The sequence below is a fragment of the Anomaloglossus baeobatrachus genome, chromosome 2, assembly GCF_048569485.1.
Source record: "Anomaloglossus baeobatrachus isolate aAnoBae1 chromosome 2, aAnoBae1.hap1, whole genome shotgun sequence".
Lineage (NCBI taxonomy): Eukaryota > Metazoa > Chordata > Amphibia > Anura > Aromobatidae > Anomaloglossus > Anomaloglossus baeobatrachus.
The window spans coordinates 781,087,103-781,111,570 of record NC_134354.1 but is presented as its reverse complement, the minus strand read 5'-3'; the positions used below and the strand labels follow the sequence as shown (position 1 = coordinate 781,111,570).

Genomic DNA, 24,468 nt, shown 5'->3' with positions numbered 1-24,468 from the left:
CCAGCGCAATGTTTAGGCTGTGTTGGCATGCCTCTTGAGACGGTGCCTTGACAAGCAGATCGTCTAAGTAAGGGATCACCGAGTGTCCCTGAGAGTGCAAGACTGCTACCACTGCTGCCATGACCTTGGTGAAAACCCGTGGGGCTGTCGCCAGACCGAAGGGCAGGGCTACGAACTGAAGATGGTCGTCTTCTATCACGAAGCGTAGAAAACGCTGGTGCTCTGGAGCAATCGGCACGTGGAGATAAGCATCTTTGATGTCTATTGATGCTAGAAAATCTGCTTGAGACATTGAGGCAATGACGGAGCGGAGGGATTCCATCCGGAACCGCCTGGTTTTTACGTGCTTGTTGAGCAGTTTTAGGTCCAGAACAGGACGGAACGAGCCGTCCTTTTTTGGCACCACAAACAGATTGGAGTAAAAACCTTGACCTCGTTCCTGAAGAGGAACAGGGATCACCACTCCTTCTGCCCTTAGAGAGCATACCGCCTGCAGAAGGGCATCGGTTCGGTCGGGATGTGGGGAAGTTCTGAAGAACCGAGGCGGAGGACGAGAACTGAACTCTATCCTGTACCCGTGGGACAAAACGTCTGTTACCCACCGGTCCTTGACCTGTGGCAGCCAAATGTCGCAAAAGCGGGAGAGTCTGCCACCGACCGATGATGCGGAGGGAGGAGGCCGAAAGTCATGAGGCAGCCGCCTTGGAAGCGGTTCCTCCGGTTGCTTTCTTTGGGCGTGAGTGAGCCCGCCAGGAATCTGAGCTCCTCTGCTCCTTCTGAGTCCCCTTGGACGAGGAGAATTGGGCCCTGCCCGAGCCTCGAAAGGACCGAAACCTCGACTGTCCTCTCCTCTGTTGAGGTTTGCTTGATCTGGGCTGGGGTAAGGAAGAATCCTTACCCTTGGACTGTTTAATGATTTCCGCCAATTGCTCACCAAACAGTCTGTCTCCAGATAATGGCAAACTGGTTAAGCATTTTTTGGAAGCAGAATCTGCTTTCCATTCCTTTAACCACAAGGCTCTGCGCAAAACCACAGAGTTGGCGGACGCCATTGAGGTACGGCTCGTGGAGTCTAGGACCGCATTGATAGCGTAAGTCGCAAACGCAGACATTTGCGAGGTTAATGACGCCACTTGCGGCACTGATGGACGTATGAGAGAGTCCACCTGCTCCAGACCAGCTGAAATAGCTTGGAGTGCCCACACGGCCGCGAATGCTGGAGCAAACGACGCGCCGATAGCTTCATAGACCGATTTCAACCAAAGGTCCATCTGTCTGTCATTGGCATCTTTTAGTGAAGCCCCATCTTCCACTGCAACTATGGACCTAGCCGCAAGCCTGGAGATTGGGGGGTCCACTTTTGGACACTGGGTCCAGCGTTTGACCACGTCAGGGGGAAAGGGATAACGTGTATCCTTAAGACGTTTGGAGAAACGCTTGTCTGGATGAGTATGGTGTTTCTGGATTGATTCTCTGAAGTCAGAGTGGTCCAGAAAAGTACTCAATTTACGCTTGGGATACCTGAAATGGAATTTCTCCTGCTGTGCAGCTGCCTCCTCCGCTGAAGGGGCTGGGGGAGAAATATCCAACAGTCTATTGATGGCCGCTATAAGATCATTTACCATAGCGTCACCATCAGGAGTATCCAGATTGAGAGCGGTCTCAGGATTAGACTCCTGATCAGCTACCTCTGCCTCATCATACAGAGAAGCCTCTCGCTGAGACCCTGACCAGTGTGATGACGTCGAGGGTCTTTCCCAGCGAGCTCGCTTAGGCTGCCTGGGACTGTCGTCCGAGTCAGAGCCTTCAGCCTGTGATGCCTGAGACCCCCTTGTAGCCTGGACTAGTTCCAACTGAGGGGGACCGGGGAACATTGCATCAACAGTGTCCATGGTCTGAGTGACCGGCCTGGACTGCAAAGTTTCAAGAATTTTTGTCATAGTCACAGACATCTTATCAGCAAAAACTGCAAACTCTGTCCCCGTCACTGGGGCAGGGTTCACAGGCGTCTCTGCCTGGGCCACTACCACCATAGACTCCGGCTGACGAAGTGGCACAGGGACCGAACATTGCACACAATGGGGGTCAGTGGAACCTGCCGGTAGATCAGCCCCACATGCGGTACAAGCAGCATATAAAGCCTGTGCCTTGGCACCCTTGCTTTTTGCGGATGACATGCTGTTGTCTCCTCAGAGCAATAGGGTATAAGCCAAGAAGCGACCGTACAGTGCAATATATAGGTACAGACAAAAAGTACACTAAATAACACTGTGGCACTAGTGGGGTCAGCACTTTTGTGCTGCTTACCGCCCGCTTAACAGCGGGTGTGTGGTCGCCAGAATCCCTTGTCTGGGTCTCCCAGGGCTATGTCCGTTCTCCAGCTCAGACTGCATGCAGGAATGGCTGCCAGCGTCCTGTGAAGAGGGACGGTCCGTGGGCGTGTTCAGACACAGTGCGGGAAACTGGCGTCCCACTGTGCCCAGTGAGGGGGCTGGAGTATGTAAATAAGACTCCAGCCCTCGGCGCTGACTGATTGTACAGCGTCTCTCCCCTTCCGTGATTGACAGGGTTGGGGGCGGGAACGAAACGGAGCTAGGCCGCAAAAGCCGGGGACTAGATTTATGAGCGCTGCCGTCGTAAAAGCACGGTCAGCGCGAGTCCCCGGCGCACTACAAGCCTCAGCCGCGCCGCCGCTCCAGGGGCGGTCGGCGCGGTAGTTCCCAACACAGAAAGTCACTCAGCTAAGCTGTAGTGAATAAGACCCAGGCGCGCAGCGCTACTGTCCCCGGCGCACTAGAACACCCAGCAACTCTGGCGTGTGTCTGTGCCTGTCTGTACGGGGACACAGAGTACCTGAATGTTGCAGGGCCTTGTCCCTGACGGCACTCAGCTCCGTATCCAGCAGGATCTCCGGGTCTGTGGATGGAGCCCGGCCTCAGAGTCTGGAGGCCGGTAAGATCCCACTTCCCCAGAGCCCTTCAGGGGGATGGGGAAGGAAAGCAGCATGTGGGCTCCAGCCTCCGTACCCGCAATGGGTACCTCAACCTTAACAAACACCGCCGACAAGAGTGGGGTGAGAAGGGAGCATGCTGGGGGCCCTAGTATGGGCCCTCTTTTCTTCCATCCGACATAGTCAGCAGCTGCTGCTGACTAAACAGTGGAGCTATGCGTGGATGTCTGACCTCCTTCGCACAAAGCTTGAAAACTGAGCAGCCCGTGATCCCACGGGGGGTGTATAGCCAGAAGGGGAGGGGCCTTACACTTTTTAGTGTAATGCTTTGTGTGGCCTCCGGAAGCAGTAGCTATACACCCAATCGTCTGGGTCTCCCAATGGAGCGCCGAAGAAGAGTTTATTTTTCTAAAAGCAGCAACATGGGGGAGATATGCCACAGAGGGTGATGTGGCCCTGTCTGCCTGCCTGCCACAGAGGGTGATGTGGCCCTGCCTGCCTGCCACAGAGGGTGATGTGGCCCTGCCTGCCTGCCACAGAGGGTGATGTGGCCCTGCCTGCCTGCCACAGAGGGTGATGTGGCCCTGCCTGCCTGCCACAGAGGGTGATGTGGCCCTGCCTGCCTGCCACAGAGGGTGATGTGGCCCTGCCTGCCTGCCACAGAGGGTGATGTGGCCCTGCCTGCCTGCCACAGAGGGTGATGTGGCCCTGCCTGCCTGCCACAGAGGGTGATGTGGCCCTGCCTGCCTGCCACAGAGGGTGATGTGGCCCTGCCTGCCTGCCACAGAGGGTGATGTGGCCCTGCCTGCCTGCCACAGAGGGTGATGTGGCCCTGCCTGCCTGCCACAGTGGCCCTGTCTGCCTGCCACAGTGGCCCTGTCTGCCTGCCACAGTGGCCCTGTCTGCCTGCCACAGTGGCCCTGTCTGCCTGCCACAGTGGCCCTGTCTGCCTGCCACAGTGGCCCTGTCTGCCTGCCACAGTGGCCCTGTCTGCCTGCCACAGTGGCCCTGTCTGCCTGCCACAGTGGCCCTGTCTGCCTGCCACAGTGGCCCTGTCTGCCTGCCACAGTGGCCCTGTCTGCCTGCCACAGTGGCCCTGTCTGCCTGCCACAGTGGCCCTGTCTGCCTGCCACAGTGGCCCTGTCTGCCTGCCACAGTGGCCCTGTCTGCCTGCCACAGTGGCCCTGTCTGCCTGCCATAGAGGATGTGTGCCAGCCATAGGGGAAATGTGGCATCACTGGGGGACGTGTTCAATATAAGGTGGCCATATCCAGATTAAGGGGGCTAATTTTAGGATGAGGGGGCTATGAGGGACATATACCCTATATTATTTGTTAGACGGACACTGGCATTATAAGACGGACCCCATTTATTAAAAAATTCTCTATTCCTTCACCAAATTTGGGGGTGCGTCTTATAATCAGGTGCGTCTTATAAAGCGAAAAATACGGTATATATATTATATACATATATATATATATATATATTAGATTATATATATTAGATTATATATATATATATATATATATATATATATATATATTAGAATATATATATATATATATATATATATATTAGAATATATATATTAGATATATATATATATATTAGATATATATTATATATATATATATATATATATATATTAGATTATATATATTAGATATATATATATATATATATATATATATATTAGATTATATATTATATATATATTAGATTATATATATTAGATTATATATATTATATATATATTAGATTATATATTATATATGATTATATATATATATATATATATATATATATATATATATATATATATATATGATTATATATATATGATTATATATATATATATATATATATATATATATATATATATATATATATATATATGATTATATATATATATATATATATATATATATATATATATATATATATATAGCCATCATAAATGGGTAATAGAGACTGTAAAAAAAGCAGTTTTTCAATTTACAGCTTATTAAAATTTGCAGCCCTTCTTGAGATATTAACACTGTTTACTGCTCGTTGCCTTGGAGACCGACCACCGCTGCAGTCTAGATTCTAAACAGCGCGTTAAAGCGGGATGAGGAGGTAAACTGCGTGCTCCAACGATCCTGGACAGCTAACAACTGTGCTTACAATCTCAACAGAAATGAGCTTGTAAGCACTGTGTGTTTTGCGGTCTAGCAGCGGTGGTCGGCCTTGTGAGAGAACAAAGTTAATTTTGTTCTTATAGTTTCCATATTGTCTTCTAGCTAATGAGGTCATAGGGCTCAGCTAACGCTGATGAGGGGGGAGGGGGTTTAAATTTCTGTTCACGCCCCTACTGCTCTTATTGGTTCATAGGTCAGAGGGGACTTGTCCTTTGTTTGTGACCCTAAGCTGGTCACATGTACTAATAAAGGAGAAATCTTTCAGTACATCATAGTGTGTGTGCTGTATTGATTTCCTGAGCGCTCGTAAAACAAATCTTATTAATTTGGAGTTCAAAAGGCATAGAGCTGTAAACAAGTGTTAATATCTCAAGAACGACTGAAAATTTTAATAGGCAGTAAATAGCAAAATTGCTTGGCTTTACAAGAACTATCCAACAATAGCTATTTATGAACATGGGAATAACCCCATTACGAGACAACCTGAGAGCCTGCTGCATGTGTGTAGCATTGCAGCTATGAATAATGCAATACAGACATGGTCTATAGACCAAGTTGGTGCTGTTTTGGGGAAAATAAAAATAGACTGCATTGTCTAATCTAAGAAAACCCATTAAAATATTTCTAATTCTTTATAAAGAAACCGTTTGAGAGCAAAATCCACTCCTTCTGTGCCTTTTGAACTCCGAATAACAATTGTTTTATGAGCTCTAGGGAAATCAATACAGCACACGCTGCTTAATATGGTGTACTCAGGACTTCTTTATTAATGGACACGCAGGATCTTGTTTGGGTTGATGTGTACTGTTTTCGAGCTGGGGTAAAAGATCTCACCAGAGCCGGCCTGCGGGTCGCCCGGGAAGACTGACACAGCGGACAGGTCAGGCATTGGACCCTCCTCCTCTGCTCGTCTGTCTTTCGTCTTCATTTCTTGGACTCTTTGTGCAGAATTCTGAATGAAATGTCTCTTCTTCCTCATTAAGGCTTCTTGCAGATTTCCCGGAGTGGACGTGAACTCAAGACTCATTTCTGTAAAGACACACACACACACAAATAACAGGTTACAAATCAGGCACTTTAGGGGCGCCTCTGCTCCCCCGATATATATGTCCCTCTCCCTGCATCGGTCGCCTTAGACACAGAGTGTATGAAAAGCTGAACTGGCTCCATACTTGGAGGATGCCGGCTGTGTTATACAGTCAGCATCTACCTCCATCAGTGGCCGGACTGGGTCCTGACCGTTCCTCAGATTGAAGGGGCTTTACTTGTAAGGTGGTCGCACATATTAGATTAATGCCACTAGAAACGGTTAATTTTGGCAGGAGCCACTTGTCTTTTTCTCCCAGATATCTGCTGATCAAGGATTGGCCCCTCCACCGCCTCCGGGCCGAGCGGCCGGCCCCTCCACCGCCTCCGGGCCGAGCGGCCGGCCCCTCCACCGCCTCCGGGCCGAGCGGCCGGCCCCTCCACCGCCTCCTGGCCGAGCGGCCGGCCCCTCCACCGCCTCCGGGCCGAGCGGCCGGCCCCTCCACCGCCTCCGGGCCGAGCGGCCGGCCCCTCCACCGCCTCCGGGCCGAGCGGCCGGCCCCTCCACCGCCTCCGGGCCGAGCGGCCGGCCCCTCCACCGCCTCCGGGCCGAGCGGCCGGCCCCTCCACCGCCTCCGGGCCGAGCGGCCGGCCCCTCCACCGCCTCCGGGCCAAGCGGCCGGCCCCTCCACCGCCTCCGGGCCGAGCGGTGGGAGCCTCTTCCCACTCATCTGAATGTAATGGCAGGATTTGGTTACCTGCAAATTGCTGTGATAAAGACATGGAGACTGAGGATTGGTCGGGTCCATCATGAAGGCCTGAGGCGTCCACCTCTGGATGGAGCGGCTGAAATGTGCTCTGCCCAAAAAATAAGGAGTAAAGTTATTGTCTATTCCTGAATATAACATTGTCAGTCATAATGTATAGCTTACTGCCTGAAGTGCTGAAGTGATGGGAATCATACGATTACCCATGAGAGAACGGTGGTGACAGCTCCTCTCCACCACTGAGCGCTCAGTAACACAAACATACAGGAGCGTTTACAGCTCAGGATACAATATCACTCTGAGGATGGGTCTCCTTACCCAAACTAGAGGTCACGTACGCCTCCAAGGACATAGTGCAGGTCAGAGGACCTGAAGTCGGGCCAGACATTGCGGAGGACGTAAACATCATGTGAATAAGCCCCTACACGTCCAATAATGAAAAAAAGAGAATTTTGTTTACTTACCGTAAATTCTTTTTCTTATAGTTCCGTATTGGGAGACCCAGACATTGGGTGTATAGCTTCTGCCTCCGGAGAACACACAAAGTACTACACTAAAAAGTGTAGCTCCTCCCTCTGAGCCTATACACCCCCTGGAGAACCAGATCTAGCCAGTTTAGTGCAAAAGCTGAAGGAGAATAGCCACCCACAAGTAAAAACGGAGCAAGAACCGGAACAACCGGAGACTCTGTCCACGACAACAGCCGGTGATAACACGCGGAACAAGAAACTGCCAACAGGCAACAGGGAGGGTGCTGGGTCTCCCAATACGGAACTATAAGAAAAAGAATTTACGGTAAGTAAACAAAATTCTCTTTTTCTTCATCGTTCCTATGGGAGACCCAAACCATGGGACGTCTCAAAGCAGTCCATGGGTGGGAATAAACAGAAAACTGAGAAGTAGGCGGAACCTAACTTCACAAATGGGCGACAGCCGCCTGAAGGGTGCGTCTGCCCAGGCTCGCATCTGCCGAAGCATGAGCATGCACTTGGTAGTGCTTTGAAAAGGTATGCAGGCTAGTCCAAGTGGCAGCCTGACAGACCTGCTGAGCCGTAGCCTGGTGCCTGAAAGCCCAAGAGGCACCGACAGCTCTGGTCGAGTGTGCTTTGATCCCCGGCGGGGGAGGCACCTGAGAACACTGGTAGGCATCGGAAATGGTCGACCTAATCCAACGGGCTAAGGTCGGCTTAGAAGCAGAGAGGCCCTTACGCCGACCTGTGGTTAGGACAAAAAGAGAGGTGCACCGCCTAAGAGCAGCGGTGCGAGACACATAGATCCGGAGCGCCCGCACCAGATCCAGAGTATGCAACGCTTTTTCAAAGCGATGAACAGGAGCCGGACAAAAGGAAGGCAGGGTAATGTCCTGGTTAAGGTGGAAAGGAGAAACCACCTTAGGGAAAAAGTCCGGAGTCGGACGGAGAACCACCTTGTCTTGATGAAAAACCAAAAAAGGTGACTCCGAAGAGAGCGCAGCCAAATCAGAGACTCTCCTGAGGGAAGTTATGGCCACTAGAAAGACCACTTTCTGTGAAAGACGAAACAAAGAAACCTCCCTAAGAGGCTCAAAGGGGGGTTTCTGCAAGGCCGTGAGGACCAAATTGAGGTCCCAGGGATCCAAAGGCCGCCGGTAAGGCGGAATGATGTGAGACGCGCCCTGCATGAAGGTGCGGACCTGAGCCAGCCGGGCGATACGCCGCTGGAACAGCACTGACAGAGCCGAGACTTGTCCCTTGAGAGAATTGAGGGACAGTCCTAGCTGCAGACCGGACTGTAGAAAGGACAGAAGGGTCGGCAAGGAAAAAAGAGAATTTTGTTTACTTACCGTAAATTCTTTTTCTTATAGTTCCGTAATGGGAGACCCAGACCATGGGTGTATAAGCTTCTGCCTCCGGAGGACACACAAAGTACTACACTAAAAAGTGTAGCCCCTCCCTCCGAGCATATACACCCCCTGGATAACCAAATATAGCCAGTTTAGTGCAAAAGCTGAAGGAGGACATCCACCCACAAGTAGAGATAGAGCAAGAACCGGAACAACCGGAGCCTCTGTCTACAACAACAGCCGGTGATAACACGCGGAACAAGAAACTGCCAACAGGCAACAGGGAGGGTGCTGGGTCTCCCATTACGGAACTATAAGAAAAAGAATTTACGGTAAGTAAACAAAATTCTCTTTTTCTTCATCGTTCCTATGGGAGACCCAGACCATGGGACGTCTCAAAGCAGTCCATGGGTGGGAATAAACAGAAAACTGAGAAGTAGGCGGAACCTAACTTCACAAATGGGCGACAGCCGCCTGAAGGGTGCGTCTGCCCAGGCTCGCATCTGCCGAAGCATGAGCATGCACTTGGTAGTGCTTCGAAAAGGCATGCAGACTAGTCCAAGTGGCAGTCTGACAGACCTGCTGAGCCGTAGCCTGGTGCCTGAAACCCAAGAGGCACCGACAGCTCTGGTCGAGTGTGCCTTGATCCCCGGCGGGGGAGGCACTCGAGTACACTGGTAGGCATCGGAAATGGCCGACCCAATCCAACAAGCTAGGGTCGGCTTAGAAGCAGAGAGGCCCTTACGCCGACCTGTGGTCAGCACAAAAAGAGAGGTGCACCGCCTAAGAACAGCGGTGCGAGACACATAGATCCGGAGCGCCCGCACCAGATCCAGAGTATGCAACGCTTTTTCAAAGCGATGAACAGGAGCCGGACAAAAGGAAGGCAGGGAAATGTCCTGGTTAAGGTGGAAGGAGAAACCACCTTAGGGAGGAAGTCCGGAGTCGGACGGAGAACCACCTTGTTTTGATAAAAAACTAAAAAAAGGTGACTCCGAAGAGAGTGCAGCCAAATCAGAGACTCTCCCGAGGGAAGTTATTGCCACCAGAAAGACCACTTTCTGTGAAAGACGAGACAAAGAAACCTCACTAAGAGGCTCAAAGGGGGGTTTCTGGAAGCCGTGAGGACCAGATTAAGGTCCCAGGGATCCAAAGACCGCCGGAAGGCGGCATGATGTGAGATGCGCCCTGTATGAAGGAGTGCACCTGAGCCAGCCGGGCGATACGCCGCTGGAACAACACTGGCAGAGCCGAGACCTGTCCCTTGAGGGTTAGTCCTAGCTGCAGACCGGACTGTAGAAAGGACAGAAGGGTCGGCAAGGAAAAAGGCCAAGAAGCATGGCCGGAAGGGTGACACCAGGACAGGAAAATTCTCCAGGTCCTGTGATAGATTTTGGCCAAGGAATACTTCCGAGCCAGAGTCATAAAGGAGATGACTTCAGGAGGGATACCAGAAGTCGTCAAGATCTAGGACTCAAGAGCCACGCCGTCAATCTGAGAGCCGCAGAATTCTGGCGGAAAGACGGACCTTGTGAGAGAAGGTCTGGACGGTCCGGGAGATGCCACAGCACCTCAACGGACAGATGGAGCAGGTCAGGGTACCAAGCTCGCCTGGGCCAGTCTGGAGCAATGAGAATGACCCGACAGCCCTCCATTCTGATCTTGCGCAGGACTCTGGGCAAGAGCTAGAGGGGGAAACACGCAAGACAGACGAAACTGGGACCAATCTTGAACCAGCGCGTCTGCTGCCAAGGGCTGAGGATCGTGGGAGCGAAGATCCACTTCCGGAGTGCCCCAAGTGCGGCAGATTGACCGAAACACTGCCGGGTGCAGAGCCCACTCGCCGCTGTCCACGGTTTGACGGCTGAGATAATCTGCCTCCCAGTTTTCCACGCCTGGGTTGTAGATTGCAGATGTGGTGGACCTGGAATCCTCCGTCCACTGAAGGATGCGTTGAACCTTCAACGTTGCCAGGCGGCTGAGTGTCACGCCCTGGTGGTTGATGTAGGCAACCGCAGTGGCGTTGCCTGACTGGACTCGAATGTGCTTGCCCGCCAACTTGGTGAAAGACCAAGAGAGCTAGAAGCACAGCTCTGATTTCCAGCACATTGATCGAGAGGGCTGATTCGGACGGAGTCCAAGTGCCCTGCGCTCTGTGGTGGAGATATACTGCTCCCCAGCCGGATAGACTGGCATCCGTGGTGAGGATCACCCAGGACGGGGCCAGGAAGGAGCGTCCCTGAAGAGAGAGGGGCCGAAGCCACCACTGAAGGGAGCCCCTGGTCTGTGGCGACAGAGCCACTAACCAGTGCAAGGAGGAAGTCTGTCCCAACAGCGGAGAATGTCCAGATGCAGAGGACGCAGATGGAACTGGGCAAGGGAACCGCTTCCATTGACGCCACCATCTGACCCAGCACCTGCATTAGGTGCCTGATGGAATGACGGCGGGGCCTCAGCAAGAGCGCACCGCTAGTGAAGGGACTGCTGTTTTACTAAGGGCAGCTTCACAAGTGCCTGCAGAGTCTCGAATTGCATCCCTAGGTACGTGATCTTTTGGGTCGGAGTCAGAGTGGACTTGGGAAAAGACAAGCCACCCGAATTGGACTAGAGTGGCGAGAGTGAGCGAAGCACTCCGCTGACGGTCTGCACTGGATGAAGCCTTGACTAGAAGGCCGTCCAGGAAAAGGGATGCCAACCCTTGGAGGTGCAGAACCGCAACCACAGCTGCCATGACCCTGATGAATACTCGAGGGACCGTGGCTAACCCGAAGGGAAGAGCCACGAATCGGAAATGTTCCTCTCTGATTGCAAAACGTAGCCAACGCTGGTGTGAAACTGCAATTGGCACATGCAGATAGGCATGTCTGATGTCGAGGATGCAAGGAATCTCCTTTGGTCATTGAGGCAATGACTGATCGCAGAGACTCCATGCGAAAATGCCGCACCTGAACATGCTTGTTGAGAAGCCTGAGATCCAGGATGGGCCGGAAGGAACCGTCCATTTAGGGGACTAGGAAGAGATTTGAGTAGAAACCTCTGAACCGTTCCCAGGCGGGAATCGGTACAATTACTCCGTTGGCCTGCGAGGATGCCACGTCCTGAGAGAAGGCGGCGGCCTTGAAGCAGGGGGGAGTTAACAGAAAAAATCCGTTTGGCGGGCTGGATAGAATTCTATCCTGTAGCCGTGGGAGATGATATTCCGCACCCACTGATCGGAGACGTGTTGAAACCACATGTCGCCAGGCGGGAGAGCCTGCCACCGACCAAGGACGTTGCTGGCGCGGCCAGATAGTCAAGAGGAGGCTGCCTTAGTGGCAGCAGCTCCTGCGTCTTCTGAGGTCGCGGCTTCGTGCGCCAGTTGGGTTTTTGGTCCTTGGCTGAGTTAGCGGACGAGGCGGAGGGCTTAGAGGATGACCAGTTGGAGGAACGAAAGGAACGAAACCTCGATTGGTCCTGCCCTGGATGGATTTGGTTTGTGGCATGGAAGTACTCTTCCCGCCAGTAGCTTCCTGAATAATTTCATCCAGTTGTTCGCCGAACAGCCTGGGTCCAGCAAATGGGAGCCCAGCAAGGTACTTCTCTGAAGAAGCGTCTGCCTTCCACTCTCGAAGCTACAAGATCCTGTGGATAGCGAGAGAATTGGCCGAAGCCACCGCAGTGCGGAGCCTCCAGCATGGCAGACATGGCATAGGATGAAAAGGCTGAAGCCTGGAAGTTAAGGCAACCATCTCGGGCATAGAGTCCCTGGTGAGGGAATGCATCTCCTCTAGAGAAGCAGAGATGGCTCTGAAGCAGACACTGCTGCAAAAGATGGGGAGCACGAGGCCCCTGCCGCCTCATATACAGATGGCGGTTGGAATCCTTAAGCGAGTTGCCATCAGCCACTGATACAACTTTCCGGGCTGCGAGTCTAGACACCGGAGGGTCTACCTGTGGTGAATGAGCCCACTCCTTGACCACCTCTGGTGGAAACGGAAAACTGTCATCAGAACCACGCTTTGGGAAGCGTCTGTCAGGACAGGCTCTGGGCTTGGTCACAGTGGCCTGAAAACTGGAGTGGTTAAGGAACACACTCCTTGTTTACATAGGCAAGGTATACTGATGCTTTTCTGCCAGAGAGGGTTGCTCCCCTGATACAGGCGGATTGAGGTCCAGTACAAAATTAATGGACGCAATCAAATCACTAGCATCTGCGTCACTTTCGGACAGATCAATGGGGTACATGGAGGTAGCGTCCGAGCCCCCAGTAAAGGCATCCTCCTTGTCCTGCGAGTCAGCTCGTGAATCAGAGCCGCGGGATGAGGAAGGAGAGGGGACCCTGCGTCTCCATTTTAGGAGGACGGGGTCTGAGCCAGATGAAGAATCCTCTGTGAGCTTTGCTGAGCGAGCCGTAGCAGCAGAAGCGCCCTGAGGAGGGGGCTGATGCATGCTCAGCAGTGTCCGGGACATCTGTCCCCTGGAAAGAAGGATTCTACCCAAGCCGGGGGTTCAGCCACTGGAGCCGGAGCAGCCGGAGGGACCACTGGGGATGAGCCTCCAGGCTGAGGCACCACCATGTTAGAGCAGGCATCACAATGTGGTTATGTGCTCAGTACAGGCAGTACGAGCCTACATGCAGTGCATATTTTTTTTTTTTTTTCCCAAAACGTTTTTTATTGATTTTTCAAATTTGTAAAAACATGACAAGTATCATTGCAAAAGAAGAACATTCGTCTGACAAAATGTGACATAGAGGTGGGTGATACCCCAATTTGGAGTTCCATGTTGCTGTTCGATTTAAGATAGTATACAGTAACATTAAACCAAAACAGAGGTAATGAAATATAATATAACATATGCAATACAATTCGTTAAATCTCTGTGTCGTCCCTGAATGATTTCAATTTTGCTAGCGTGTCTTGGTATTCCCAACCGTCTCGTCTCCCCCTCCCGCCAGAGCCCCCTCCTAGGTGATTCTCAGTTTACCCAGGCTGTCCTGGATATCGCTCAGGATATACCACTCCGAGTGAACAAAAGGTGCCATCAGGTTAATTATTTCTCCCTGTGTGAATTGGCTTTCAATAAAATGTCTCCATCTCACAAAAAACTTGGCTGTCAACCCATCTTTATCCCTCTCCGCTTCTAGTTTTTCCCACTTCAGAAGGTTGTGTAGTTCGCCCACAACCTCCTTTATGGATGGGCCCTCCCTTTGAATCCAGTGTTTTAAGATGCAACGCTTAGCTATCATGGCTATGTCATGCGTTATTGCGTATTTCCTCTTTTCCTGCGTGCTCGGTCCTCCTCCTACTCCTCCCTCAAAGGAGTGGAAAATCCACACCATTAAGTCTAGTTTGCTGAAAATTCCCCATGTTGACTGGGCAAATAGTCTGACTTGGTTCCAGAACCTAGCGATTGTCTCACATTCCCATAGCCCATGCAGCATATCCGTTTTTTCTTTTTGACACTTAGGACACCACCTATCCCTACCTGGTATGTTGAAACCTATAATGGCCCTATGTAGAATTCTGAATTGAGTGTCTCTCCATCTCTCATTGGTAATATGTTTCCGCACTTGTACCCATCCTTTCAGTATATCATCCACCACTTCTTCCCTTCCCAATTGTTTCCCCCACGCTTTTAAAGTCCGACTATCCTCCCGTGAGATAAGCACCCCCCTTAGCGATCGATAAATTTTAGAGACATTTATACTTGTTACATCACATTCCAGTAACTCATCAATCGAACTTCTGTTCAGCTCTCTTCCAACCACACCCAGGTCTCCTATTATTCCATGTTTCAATTGTTCATATTGGATGATATGTGAGCTATTAAGGTTGTACTTATCCAACACTTCCCGACCTGTCATCCACCTCCTGTCCTCCACATTCATAACATCTATCATTCTCCTGACTCCCCTCTCTTTCCATCTAGTAAATAGCTTGTTTTCTCGTCCCAGGGGAAAATTTGGGAATGCCCAGGGGTTCAAGTACTTGGACACTTTCCATGAGAGCCCCAGTTTTTTCCTTACCGACTTCCATGTTAGCATGGTGTCTCGGAATATAATTGAGTTCCTTATGTGCCCTTCAACCCTGGATAGTGGGGAGTGCAGAATGGACGTCAGATCCCACGGTGACGCATATTTAGTTTCCATCGCATGATCTGAGTGCCTACTCGTTCCTCTCACCCAATCAATTACATGCCTCATGATACATACAAGATTATACCCTTGGACATCTGGAAAGTTTAGACCTCCCTCCTCTGCTGACTTCATCAGCGTACGCAGCTTTATTCTGGGTTTCCTTCCCCTCCACAGAAATTCTGTATACGCGGAGTTGAGCTTATTCACATCCTTTAGTTTTAGCAATAGCGGGATTGTCTGGAAGGGATACAGCAGCCTAGGAAAGCTCATCATTTTTATCAGGTGGCATCTTGCCAGTAATGGAAGTGGCAGACCTTTCCATCCCTTTAATTGAACTATAATTTTCCTGATTAGCGGTCCATAATTCAAGTTATAGATTGTTTCCACCGATCTTCCTATATGCACTCCCAGGTATTTAATTGAAGATTGTGCTATAGGAATTCCACATAGGCAGCCATCCCTTATTTGTCCCCCCATTGTCCCATGATGCCCCTTTAGGAACATGATCTCGCATTTTTTTTTGTTCAGTTTGAAACCGGAGAATGAGCCAAATTTTTCAATCAAGGCAAGAGTCTGTGGCAAATCCGCACCGGGGTCCCCCATATAAAGTATGATGTCATCAGCAAAAAGCACTGTCTTTACTTCTGAACCCCTTATCTTGATTCCTTTAAAGCTATTTTGTCCCTGTAGTATTCTTGACAACGGCTCGATTGCCAGGTTGAATAAAAGAGGAGATAATGGGCAGCCCTGTCTTGTTCCCTTCATCAAAGGGAACACGTCTGATAGAAAGCCCGGAGTGTGTACCCTAGCTCCCGAGTTGGCATAAAGGTTTCTAATGTAAAGTCTCATCTTGCCTACAATCCCTATAGCCTCCATTACCCTGTCTAACCACCCCCAATTTACATTATCAAACGCTTTTTCTGCGTCAAGTGTAACTAGGGCAGGTCTAGCCCCTCCCTCAGTGAGACCCAGTCTAACCGCGTCTACCACTAGAATTGTCTTTCGGATATTGGTAACGGCATTTCTCCCCTTAATAAACCCCACCTGGTGATTCGTAATGATCCTAGGTAAGATCTCGGCCAGTCTATTAGCCATGATCTTGGACATAATTTTTAAATCCTGATTTATGAGCGATATAGGTCTATAACTAGAGGGATCATCCAGGTCCTTGGTTCCCTTGGGGAGTAATTTAATATATGCTATGTTGGAATTTTTGGGTATTTCCGCCCCTCCCAGGAAAGCATTAAAGACTGAGGTTAGATCCGGCGAGATCAGATCCTTCAGAGCCTTATAGAATTCACTATTGAAACCGTCAGGTCCCGGTGCCTTGTTGGTGTTAAGCTCCCCAATTGTTCTCGTCACCTCCTCTACTGTGATATCTGCGTTTAAGGCACTCAAATCTTCCTCCGTCAAGCTAGGCATTTGGGCTTGTCTTAGCCACTCTGCCTCATCAGTCATGTCGTTATTCCCTGACCCATATAGTTTTCTATAGCAATCTCCCAGCAGTTTATTAATGTCCTTAGGATCCGTAGTCACCTCTCCCCCCTTTGTTTTCAGTTTAGAGATCACTGTCATCTTTCTGCTGCCCCTTGCCAGATTGGCCAACATCCTTCCCGCCTTGTTGCCAAACCTATGTAAGTCAACCTCCTTGTGCGACCAGAATAGTTGTTCCTTTTTTTTGGCCCATTCGTCAAATCCCTCTTTTGCCTCCAGCCATCTGCCTTTTGTCATGGGAGATCTATTTGTCACATAATTTGTATATGCTACCCGTACTGCTTCACTATGGAAATTATAATTCTCATTGGTTTTCCGTTTGATCATGGCTGCGTACCCCACCAGACGGCCCCTTAGGACCGCTTTTGCCGTTTCCCAAAATATCACTGGGGACTCTCTATGTTCCCTATTGTCCTCTGCGAATTCTCCCCACCACTCCTGTAGCACCTTATGGAAATTATCTTGCCTGAGAAGGAACGATGGGAATCTCCATATGATATCTGTACCTCTCCTGAATTTCTCTCTAATGCCCAATCTCACCGGACTATGATCAGAGATCACCATATTCTCTATCACACAATCTTGCGTTCCACTCAGTAAGTCTTGCGAGATCCAGAACTGATCAATACGTGACCAGCTATCATGAGGGTGAGAGAAGTGTGTATACTCTCTGTCATGTGGGTGAGTTAGTCTCCAGATGTCTTTCAGTCCTACGTCTTCTAATGTTACATCCCTATTGTCTAAACTCCTGCCCACATTAGCTGTCCCCTCCTCGCCCCTCCTCCTATCTTCAGCTGAGTCTGGGACGGTGTTAAAATCGCCTCCCACTATAATGTTAGCCTCCCCATCTGCTAATATGGTGGCCTTTATGTCATCACGAAATGTGATTTGTTGTGAATTTGGGCCATAGACATTATAAATACTGAGTTTACCCGCTGGACTAACGATTGTTAAGTGCTGCCACCTTCCATGGTCGTCTGCCTCATGTGCCACTACCTCATGACTGAATTGTTTATTTATTAGAATCATAGTGCCCGCTTTTCTACCTTGTGCCGCTGCCCCGTAAACGGTGCCCACCCAATGTTTCTTCATGCGGAAAAAGTCCTCCCCCCCCAAGTGGGTTTCCTGTAATAAGGCAATGTCTGTCTTTAGTCTTTTCAGATGTCTCAATATCATTGCTCGTTTGTTAGGTGAACTCAGCCCTTTAACATTCCACGTAGTTATCTGTATCATGTTTACCTGTGTATTCTGCTTTTACTACTCCCTCCCCTATGGGCCCCTGCAACAAGAAAGACTAGATGTTCGACACTAGAATCACAGTTGGTACCACAAAATCGACACTCCCTTTCCCCACCTTGCAAATATAACAAATACAACAAAAAGCATGTAACTGTAAAACATATTTTCCCTTCCGAGAAATCCACGGCGCTTCCCGCCACGTTGGTGAGCTCCCCTATTCCTAGCCAAAATATGTAGCTCCCTAATCACCCCCCAAAAAATATATGTTCTATCCCCGGACTAACTTGAATAAGCCTTTGAAAATTATGCAAAAATTAGCACAGTATGTCAAAACCTCAGCAAGATTCTCCAGTCCTACTTATCTCTGACTCCAGGTAGCCATCAGTCCGCCCAGAACAGGCCCACTTCATTTGAATTTGGATGATGTTCCTGGACAAAGGAGAAAAAGAAAAAAAGACCAAGGGGAGAGAGGATGGAGAAAGAAAGAAAAAAAGAAAAAAAAAAAAAAAAAAAAAAAAAAAAAAGAGGGGGGGGAAGAGGACCCAGACTTTGGGATGTTTTCCTCTCTTTTCTCCCTTCCCCCTCCTCCTCTCACCTCCCCAACCCTCTCTCCGTAATGCATCCTCCTCAACGCCTCTCCCTGTTTGGGAAGAGAAAAAAAAAAAAAAAAAAAACAGGCAAAAAAAGGAAAAACAATGAGCGAGTTCCAGTTCAGGTATCATGGTTTCTCTCCAAGGGTTGGTTCCTGTGTTCCAGGCGAGAATTATGCTGTCGACCCGGGCTTGGCCTCCTTTCCTCCCTGGTCTCGACTTGCTTTTGTCCCCCAAGACGTCCCACATCTCTTCCTGAGCTTGTGGGGGATCCTCTTCTATTATTCCCTTCTCCACTAGCTCCTTTTTCTTGCCTTTCTGACCTAGTCTTGTTGAGCTCTGCCATGAGAATGTTTTCTGCTTCTTTGTAGTCCTTGTAGTATACAAACGAGCCATTGGGGTTTCTAACTTTCAGTGTAGCAGGGTATAATAGTTGGCACTTTACTTTTTTGTTGTACAGAAATGAGCAAATTTTGGTAAATTCTTTTCTCCTTCTGGATACTTCCGCTGAATAATCCCCAAAAATTAGCAGTCTGTTGCCTTGATATTGTAGTGGACGCTTTCGTTCTCTAAAGGCCCTCAATATTTCCTCCTTATGCTTATAATCAAGGTACTTGACAATCACCTGCCTGGCTCTTATCGGGGTATTCTTGTTTGAGTTTTGGCCCTCTCCCTTATTCGCCTCCTGGTGTCTCAGTGGACCCACTCTGTGGGCTCTTTCAACTCTGAATTTCGCCTTTATGCCCAAGGCCTGCGGTAGCTCCAACTCGCATATATTATCCAACTGTCCAATCGACACAGACTCTGGCAACCCGACTATACGTAGGTTGTTTCGTCTCGATCTGTTTTCCAAATCGTCCGCTTTATCCTTCAAGTATTCATTAGATTTTGCTAGAGCTGCTATTTGTGCTTGCATAGCCAGTATTGTCTCCTCGGAGTCAGATATTCTCTGCTCTGATTCTGCCAGTCTAGAGGCATGGGCATTTATCTGTTTTTGCATATTAGCTAATGATGTTTGTATGGCTGCCTCAATAGCCACTTTAACCTCTTTTGACAAGTGTGATGTCACTTCTTCAGCCAGTTTTTTATAGTCCACATTAAGCTTTTGTGTGTACTTGTCTTGGCCTGCAGGTGGTGCTGTTTTCTTAGTTCTCTTTGTCTGGACTGGGCCACCACCTCCATCCCCCAGTAGCTTGCAGGCTTGTGATGTTGGTGTAGTAGGCTGCTTTTTGTTTCCTTTGGAAGGGGTACTATGAATTCTTGCATTTGACTTCCTGTGAGTCTGAGTGGGATTAATCTCCCTGTGCTGTTTGTCAGTTTCATCCTCCAACACTGCTGTGTCTCTGAGCTGCCCTGCTTTGTCTGCATCTTCTCTCCCCTCTGCCTCCATATCCCCTTCATCCTCCCATTGCGATCCACAGTCATCAGTCCCTTGCATCCACGTCTCTCCTGCTGTGTCCTCCTGTGACTCCTTGCTCATATCTCCCTTATCTCTCCCCTTCCAGCTCTGTGATTGCTTTTCTGTGTCTCTCACCATGCGCTCAGGCTCCTCCCCCATCAGGCTCGGCGCCATTATCTTATCTTCTCCTTTGTCCATATCAAAGCTTTTCCAGGCTGCCTCACCGCTCCCAGCACTTCTCAGGAGGTACCGTTCCATAGCTGTCTGCTTTAGGTAACCTCCTGTGCTTCTCTCTGTTTGGTGGCTCGTCCGGGGGGGTCTTTTTTTAGTCGGTTTCTGTGAGGGGTGGCAGGAGCTTCTCCTCTAAGCTTCCACCTCAGCCAGGACAGGATCCGGAAGTCCATGCAGTGCATATTAAGTACAGCCTTGCAGCCTTGCTCCTCGTGTGAGACATGCTGCTGAAGTGGGGGCTCTGAGCCAGAATGACCCCCAGCAGAGTATATACCCAGAGTATATAAGCCGGTCCACAACTGAAGGTTGTGGCTTGCCAGACCGTTTGACATTGGGACATCTCTGTGCCCTCCAGATCCCACAGCCCGGACCCCCAGTGAGATGGCCAGCGCCGATCGCTGTCACAATGTGGTTATGCAGACATGCATAAGAACGCTGATAAAATGGCGCCGGAGCGAGGTGAGGGGGCGGGGCCTACTCTAAGAGCGGGATCCGGAGGGCCAAGGAGATATACAGGGGAGGGAATATTACCTCAGAGAGGAGTGTCCCTCCCCTGTGCCGAACGGTCGCTGGGCGGAGCAGCACTGTCCCTCTGCATGATTGGCATGCAGGGGCAGTGAAAACGAAACTAGGCCTCAGGCGAAGCCGGGGCCTAAATTTAACGATGCAGCCGGCGAGCAGGCACCATCGGCGCGGTTCTCAGGTGAACACCAGAGAACCGGCCAAAAATGTCACAATAGATACACAGCACACTCTCCCCAACAATAAAGTACAAGGGACCCCCAATAATAACGTCTCAGATACTTAGCTTGTGAGACGCAGGGCCAGGTCCCTGAGGGATGAGTGCTCTGTCCGGCAGGATCCTGAAAGGGCTGCGGATGGAGACCGGTCTCCTGCAAGGCAGGGAGAACCGTGCTGGCTCCCACTTCAAGCCAGAGCCCGAGGGATGGTGAAGGAGCGCGGCATGTAAGGCTCCAGCCTTGAAATCAACCTTAACAACACCGCCGACACAGTGGGGTGAGAAGGGACATGCCGGGAGTCCAGGCTTGGACCCGCTGATCTTCTTCAAACTCTTTCCAAAAATCAAAATCAGATGAGAATGCATGTGTGGATGTGTGCCTCCTGAACACAAAGCATTGAACTGGCTATATTTGGTTATCCAGGGGGTGTATATGCTCGGAGGGAGGGGCTACACTTTTTAGTGTAGTACTTTGTGTGTCCTCCGGAGGCAGAAGCTATACACCCATGGTCTGGGTCTCCCATAGGAACGATGAAGAAAAGGCCAAGGAGCATGGCCGGAAGAGCGACACCAGGACAGGAAAATTTTCCAAGTCCTGTGATAGATTTTGGCCGAGTAAGACTTCCGGGCCCGAGTCATAGTGGAAATGACTTCAGGAGGAATACCAGAAGCCGTCAAGATCCAGGACTCAAGAGCCACGCCGTCAATCTGAGAGCCGTAGAATTCTGGCGGAAAAACGGACCTTGTGAGAGAAGGTCTGGACGGTACGGAAGATGCCACGGCACCTCTACGGACAGATGGCGCAGGTCTGGGTACCAAGCTCGCCTGGGCCAGTCCGGAGCAATGAGGATGACTCGACGGCCCTCCATTCTGATCTTGCGCAGGACTCTGGGCAAGAGAGCTAGAGGGGGAAACACGTAGGACAGACGAAACTGGGACCAGTCTTGAACCAGAGCGTCCGCTGCGAAGGCCTGAGGATCGTGGGAGCGAGCCACGTAAACCGGAACCTTGTTGTTGTGACGGGATGCCATTAGGTCCACGTCCGGAGTGCCCCACTTGCGGCAGATTGACTGAAACACTGCCGGATGCAGGGACCACTCGCCACTGTCCACGGTTTGACGGCTGAGATAATCTGCCTCCCAGTTTTCCACGCCTGGGATGTGGACTGCAGATATGGTGGACTTGGAGTCCTCCGTCCATTGAAGGATACGTTGTACCTCCAACATTGTCAGGCGGCTGCGTGTCCCGCCTTGGTGATTGATGTTGGCAACTGCTGTCGCGTTGTCTGACTGGACTCGGATGTGCTTGCCCGCCAATAGGTGGTGAAAAGCTAGGAGAGCCAGGAGCACGGCTCTGGTTTCCAGCACATTGATCGAGAGGACTGACTCGGACGGAGTCCAAGTGCCCTGTGCTCGGTGGTGGAGACATACCGCTCCCCAGCCGGATAGACTGGCATCCGTGGTGAGGACCACCCAGGACGGAGCCAGGAAGGAGCGTCCCTGAGACAGAGAGAGGGGCCGAAGCCACCACTGAAGAGAGCTCCTGGTCTGTGGCGACAGAGCCACTAACCTGTGCAAGGAGGAAGGCCGCTTGTCCCAACAGCGGAGAATGTCCAGCTGCAGTGGCCTGTCGATGGATGCCAGGAAATCCCCTTGGGTCATTGAGGCAATGACTGACCGCAGAGATTCCATGCGAAAGTGCCGCACCTGAACATGCTTGTTGAGAAGCTTGAGATCCAGGATGGGCCGGAAGGAACCGTCCTTTTTGGGGACTAGGAAGAGATTTGAGTAGAAACCTCTGAACCGTTCCCGGGCGGGAACCGGTACAATTACTCCGTTGGCCTGCAAGGATGCCACGGCCTGAGAGAAGGCGGCGGCCTTGGAACAGGGGGGAGTGGACAGAAAAAATCTGTTTGGCGGGCTGGAAGAGAATTCTATCCTGTAGCCGTAGGAGATGACATCCCGCACCCACTGATCGGAGACGTGTTGAAACCACGCGTCGCCAAAGTGGGAGAGCCTGCCACCGACTAAGGACGTTGCTGGCGCGGACAGATAGTCAAGAGGAGGCTGCCTTAGTGGCAGCAGCTCCTGCGGTCTTCTGTGGACGCGCCTTTGTGCACCAGTTGAATTTTTGGTCCTTGGCTGAGTTAGTGGACGAGGCCGAGGGCTTAGAGGACGACCAGTTGGAGGAACGAAAGGAACGAAACCTCGACTGGTTCCTACCCTGGACCGGTTTCCTGGTTTTGGTTTGTGGCATGGAAGTACTCTTCCCGCCAGTAGCTTCCTTAATAATTTCATCCAGTTGTTCACCGAATAGCCTGGACCCAGCAAAAGGGAGCCCAGCAAGGTACTTCTTTGAAGAAGCATCTGTCTTCCACTCTCGAAGCCACAAGATCCTGCGGATAGCGAGGGAATTAGCCGAAGCCACCGCAGTGCGGTGAGAAGCCTCCACCATGGCAGACATGGCATAGGATGAAAAAGCGGAAGCTTGGGAAGTTAAGGCAACCATTTCGGGCATAGATTCCCTGACGAGGGAATGCATCTCCTCTAGAGAAGCAGAGATGGCTTTGAGAGCCCACACTGCTGCAAAAGATGGGGAGAACGAGGCCCCTGCCGCCTCATATACAGATTTGGCCAGAAGGTCAACCTGGCGGTCAGTGGAATCCTTAAGAGAGGTGCCATCAGCCACTGATACAACGGTCCGGGCTGAGAGTCTAGACACCGGAGGGTCTACCTTTGGTGAATGAGCCCACTCCTTGACCACCTCAGGTGGAAAGGGAAAACGGTCATCAGAACCACGCTTTGGGAAGCGTTTGCAGGACAGGCCCTAGGCTTGGTCACAGCGGCCTGAAAACTGGAGTGGTTAAAGAACACACTCTTTGTCCTCTTAGGCAAGGTAAACTGGTGCTTTTCTGCCAGAGAGTGTTGCTCCTCTGATACTGGCGGATTGAGGTCCAGTACAGAATTAATGGACGCAATCAAATCACTAACATCTGAGTCACTTTCGGACAGATCAATGGGGCACATGGAGGTAGCCTCCGAGCCCCCAGTAAAGGTATCCTCCTCGTCCCGCGAGTCAGCTCTGTGAGCTCCGCTGAAAGAGCCCTAGCAGCAGAGGCACCCTGTGAAGGGGGCTGATGCATGTTCAGCAAAGTCCGGGACAGCTGTCCCATGGAGTCGGCAAAAGACTGGGAGATTGACCTAGAGAAGGATTCTACCCAAGCCGGGGGTTCAGCCACAGGGACCGGAGCAGCCGGAGAGACCACTGTGGGTGCGATTCCAGGCTGAGGCATTGTCAGGTTAGAGCAGGCATCACAATGTGGATATGTGCTCGGTTCAGGCAGCACGAGCTTACATGCAGCGCATACTGAATATAGCTTTGGAGCCTTGCTCCTCGTGTGAGACATGCTGCTGAAGTGGGGGCTCTGCCAGAGTGACCCCCAGAGGGTATACACAGAGGCCCACAACCAGAAGTTGTGGCTTACCAGACCGCTGGAGCGGTGTTGTGTGCCCTCCAGATCCCGAAGCCCGGACCCCCAAGCACCTCAGCAGGGATGCTGCAGCCATTGCTCATCGCAGAGAAAACGCTGATAAAATGGCGCCGGAGCGAGGAGAGGGGGCGGGACCAACCCTGAGAGCGGGATCTGGAGGGCCAAAGAGACTTACAGGGGAGGAGACATGTACCCAGTGAGGAGTGTCTCTCCCCTGTGCAGAACGGCCGCTGGGCGGAGCCGCACTGTCCCTCTGCATGAATGACATGCGAGGGCAGTGAAACCGAAAGTAGGCTTCCGGCGAAGCCGGGGCCTAAATTTGAGCGGTGCGGCCGGCGCGCAGGCACCATCGGCGCGGTTCTCAGGCGACAGCCAGAGAACCGGCCGGAAATGTCAGAAAACTCACTCAGCACACTCTCCCAA

General features: G+C 50.9%; 2 protein-coding genes across 2 annotated transcripts in view; one reads left to right on the top strand and one right to left on the bottom strand.

Annotated features, from left to right (window-relative positions):
• The window catches only part of LOC142290039 (uncharacterized), a 218,899-nt gene that overhangs the window by 47,336 nt on the left and 147,095 nt on the right, over nucleotides 1–24,468 (bottom strand). Inside the window, exons 27-28 of the mRNA XM_075333986.1 lie at nucleotides 6,915–7,014; nucleotides 5,965–6,159 (exon numbers count right to left, since the gene is read on the bottom strand). Coding sequence (XP_075190101.1) covers nucleotides 5,965–6,159; nucleotides 6,915–7,014 — 295 coding nt within the window. The remainder of the gene's footprint in view (nucleotides 1–5,964; nucleotides 6,160–6,914; nucleotides 7,015–24,468) is intronic.
• EMSY (EMSY transcriptional repressor, BRCA2 interacting) overlaps nucleotides 1–24,468 on the top strand; it is a 287,649-nt gene that overhangs the window by 255,420 nt on the left and 7,761 nt on the right. The window lies entirely within an intron of this gene.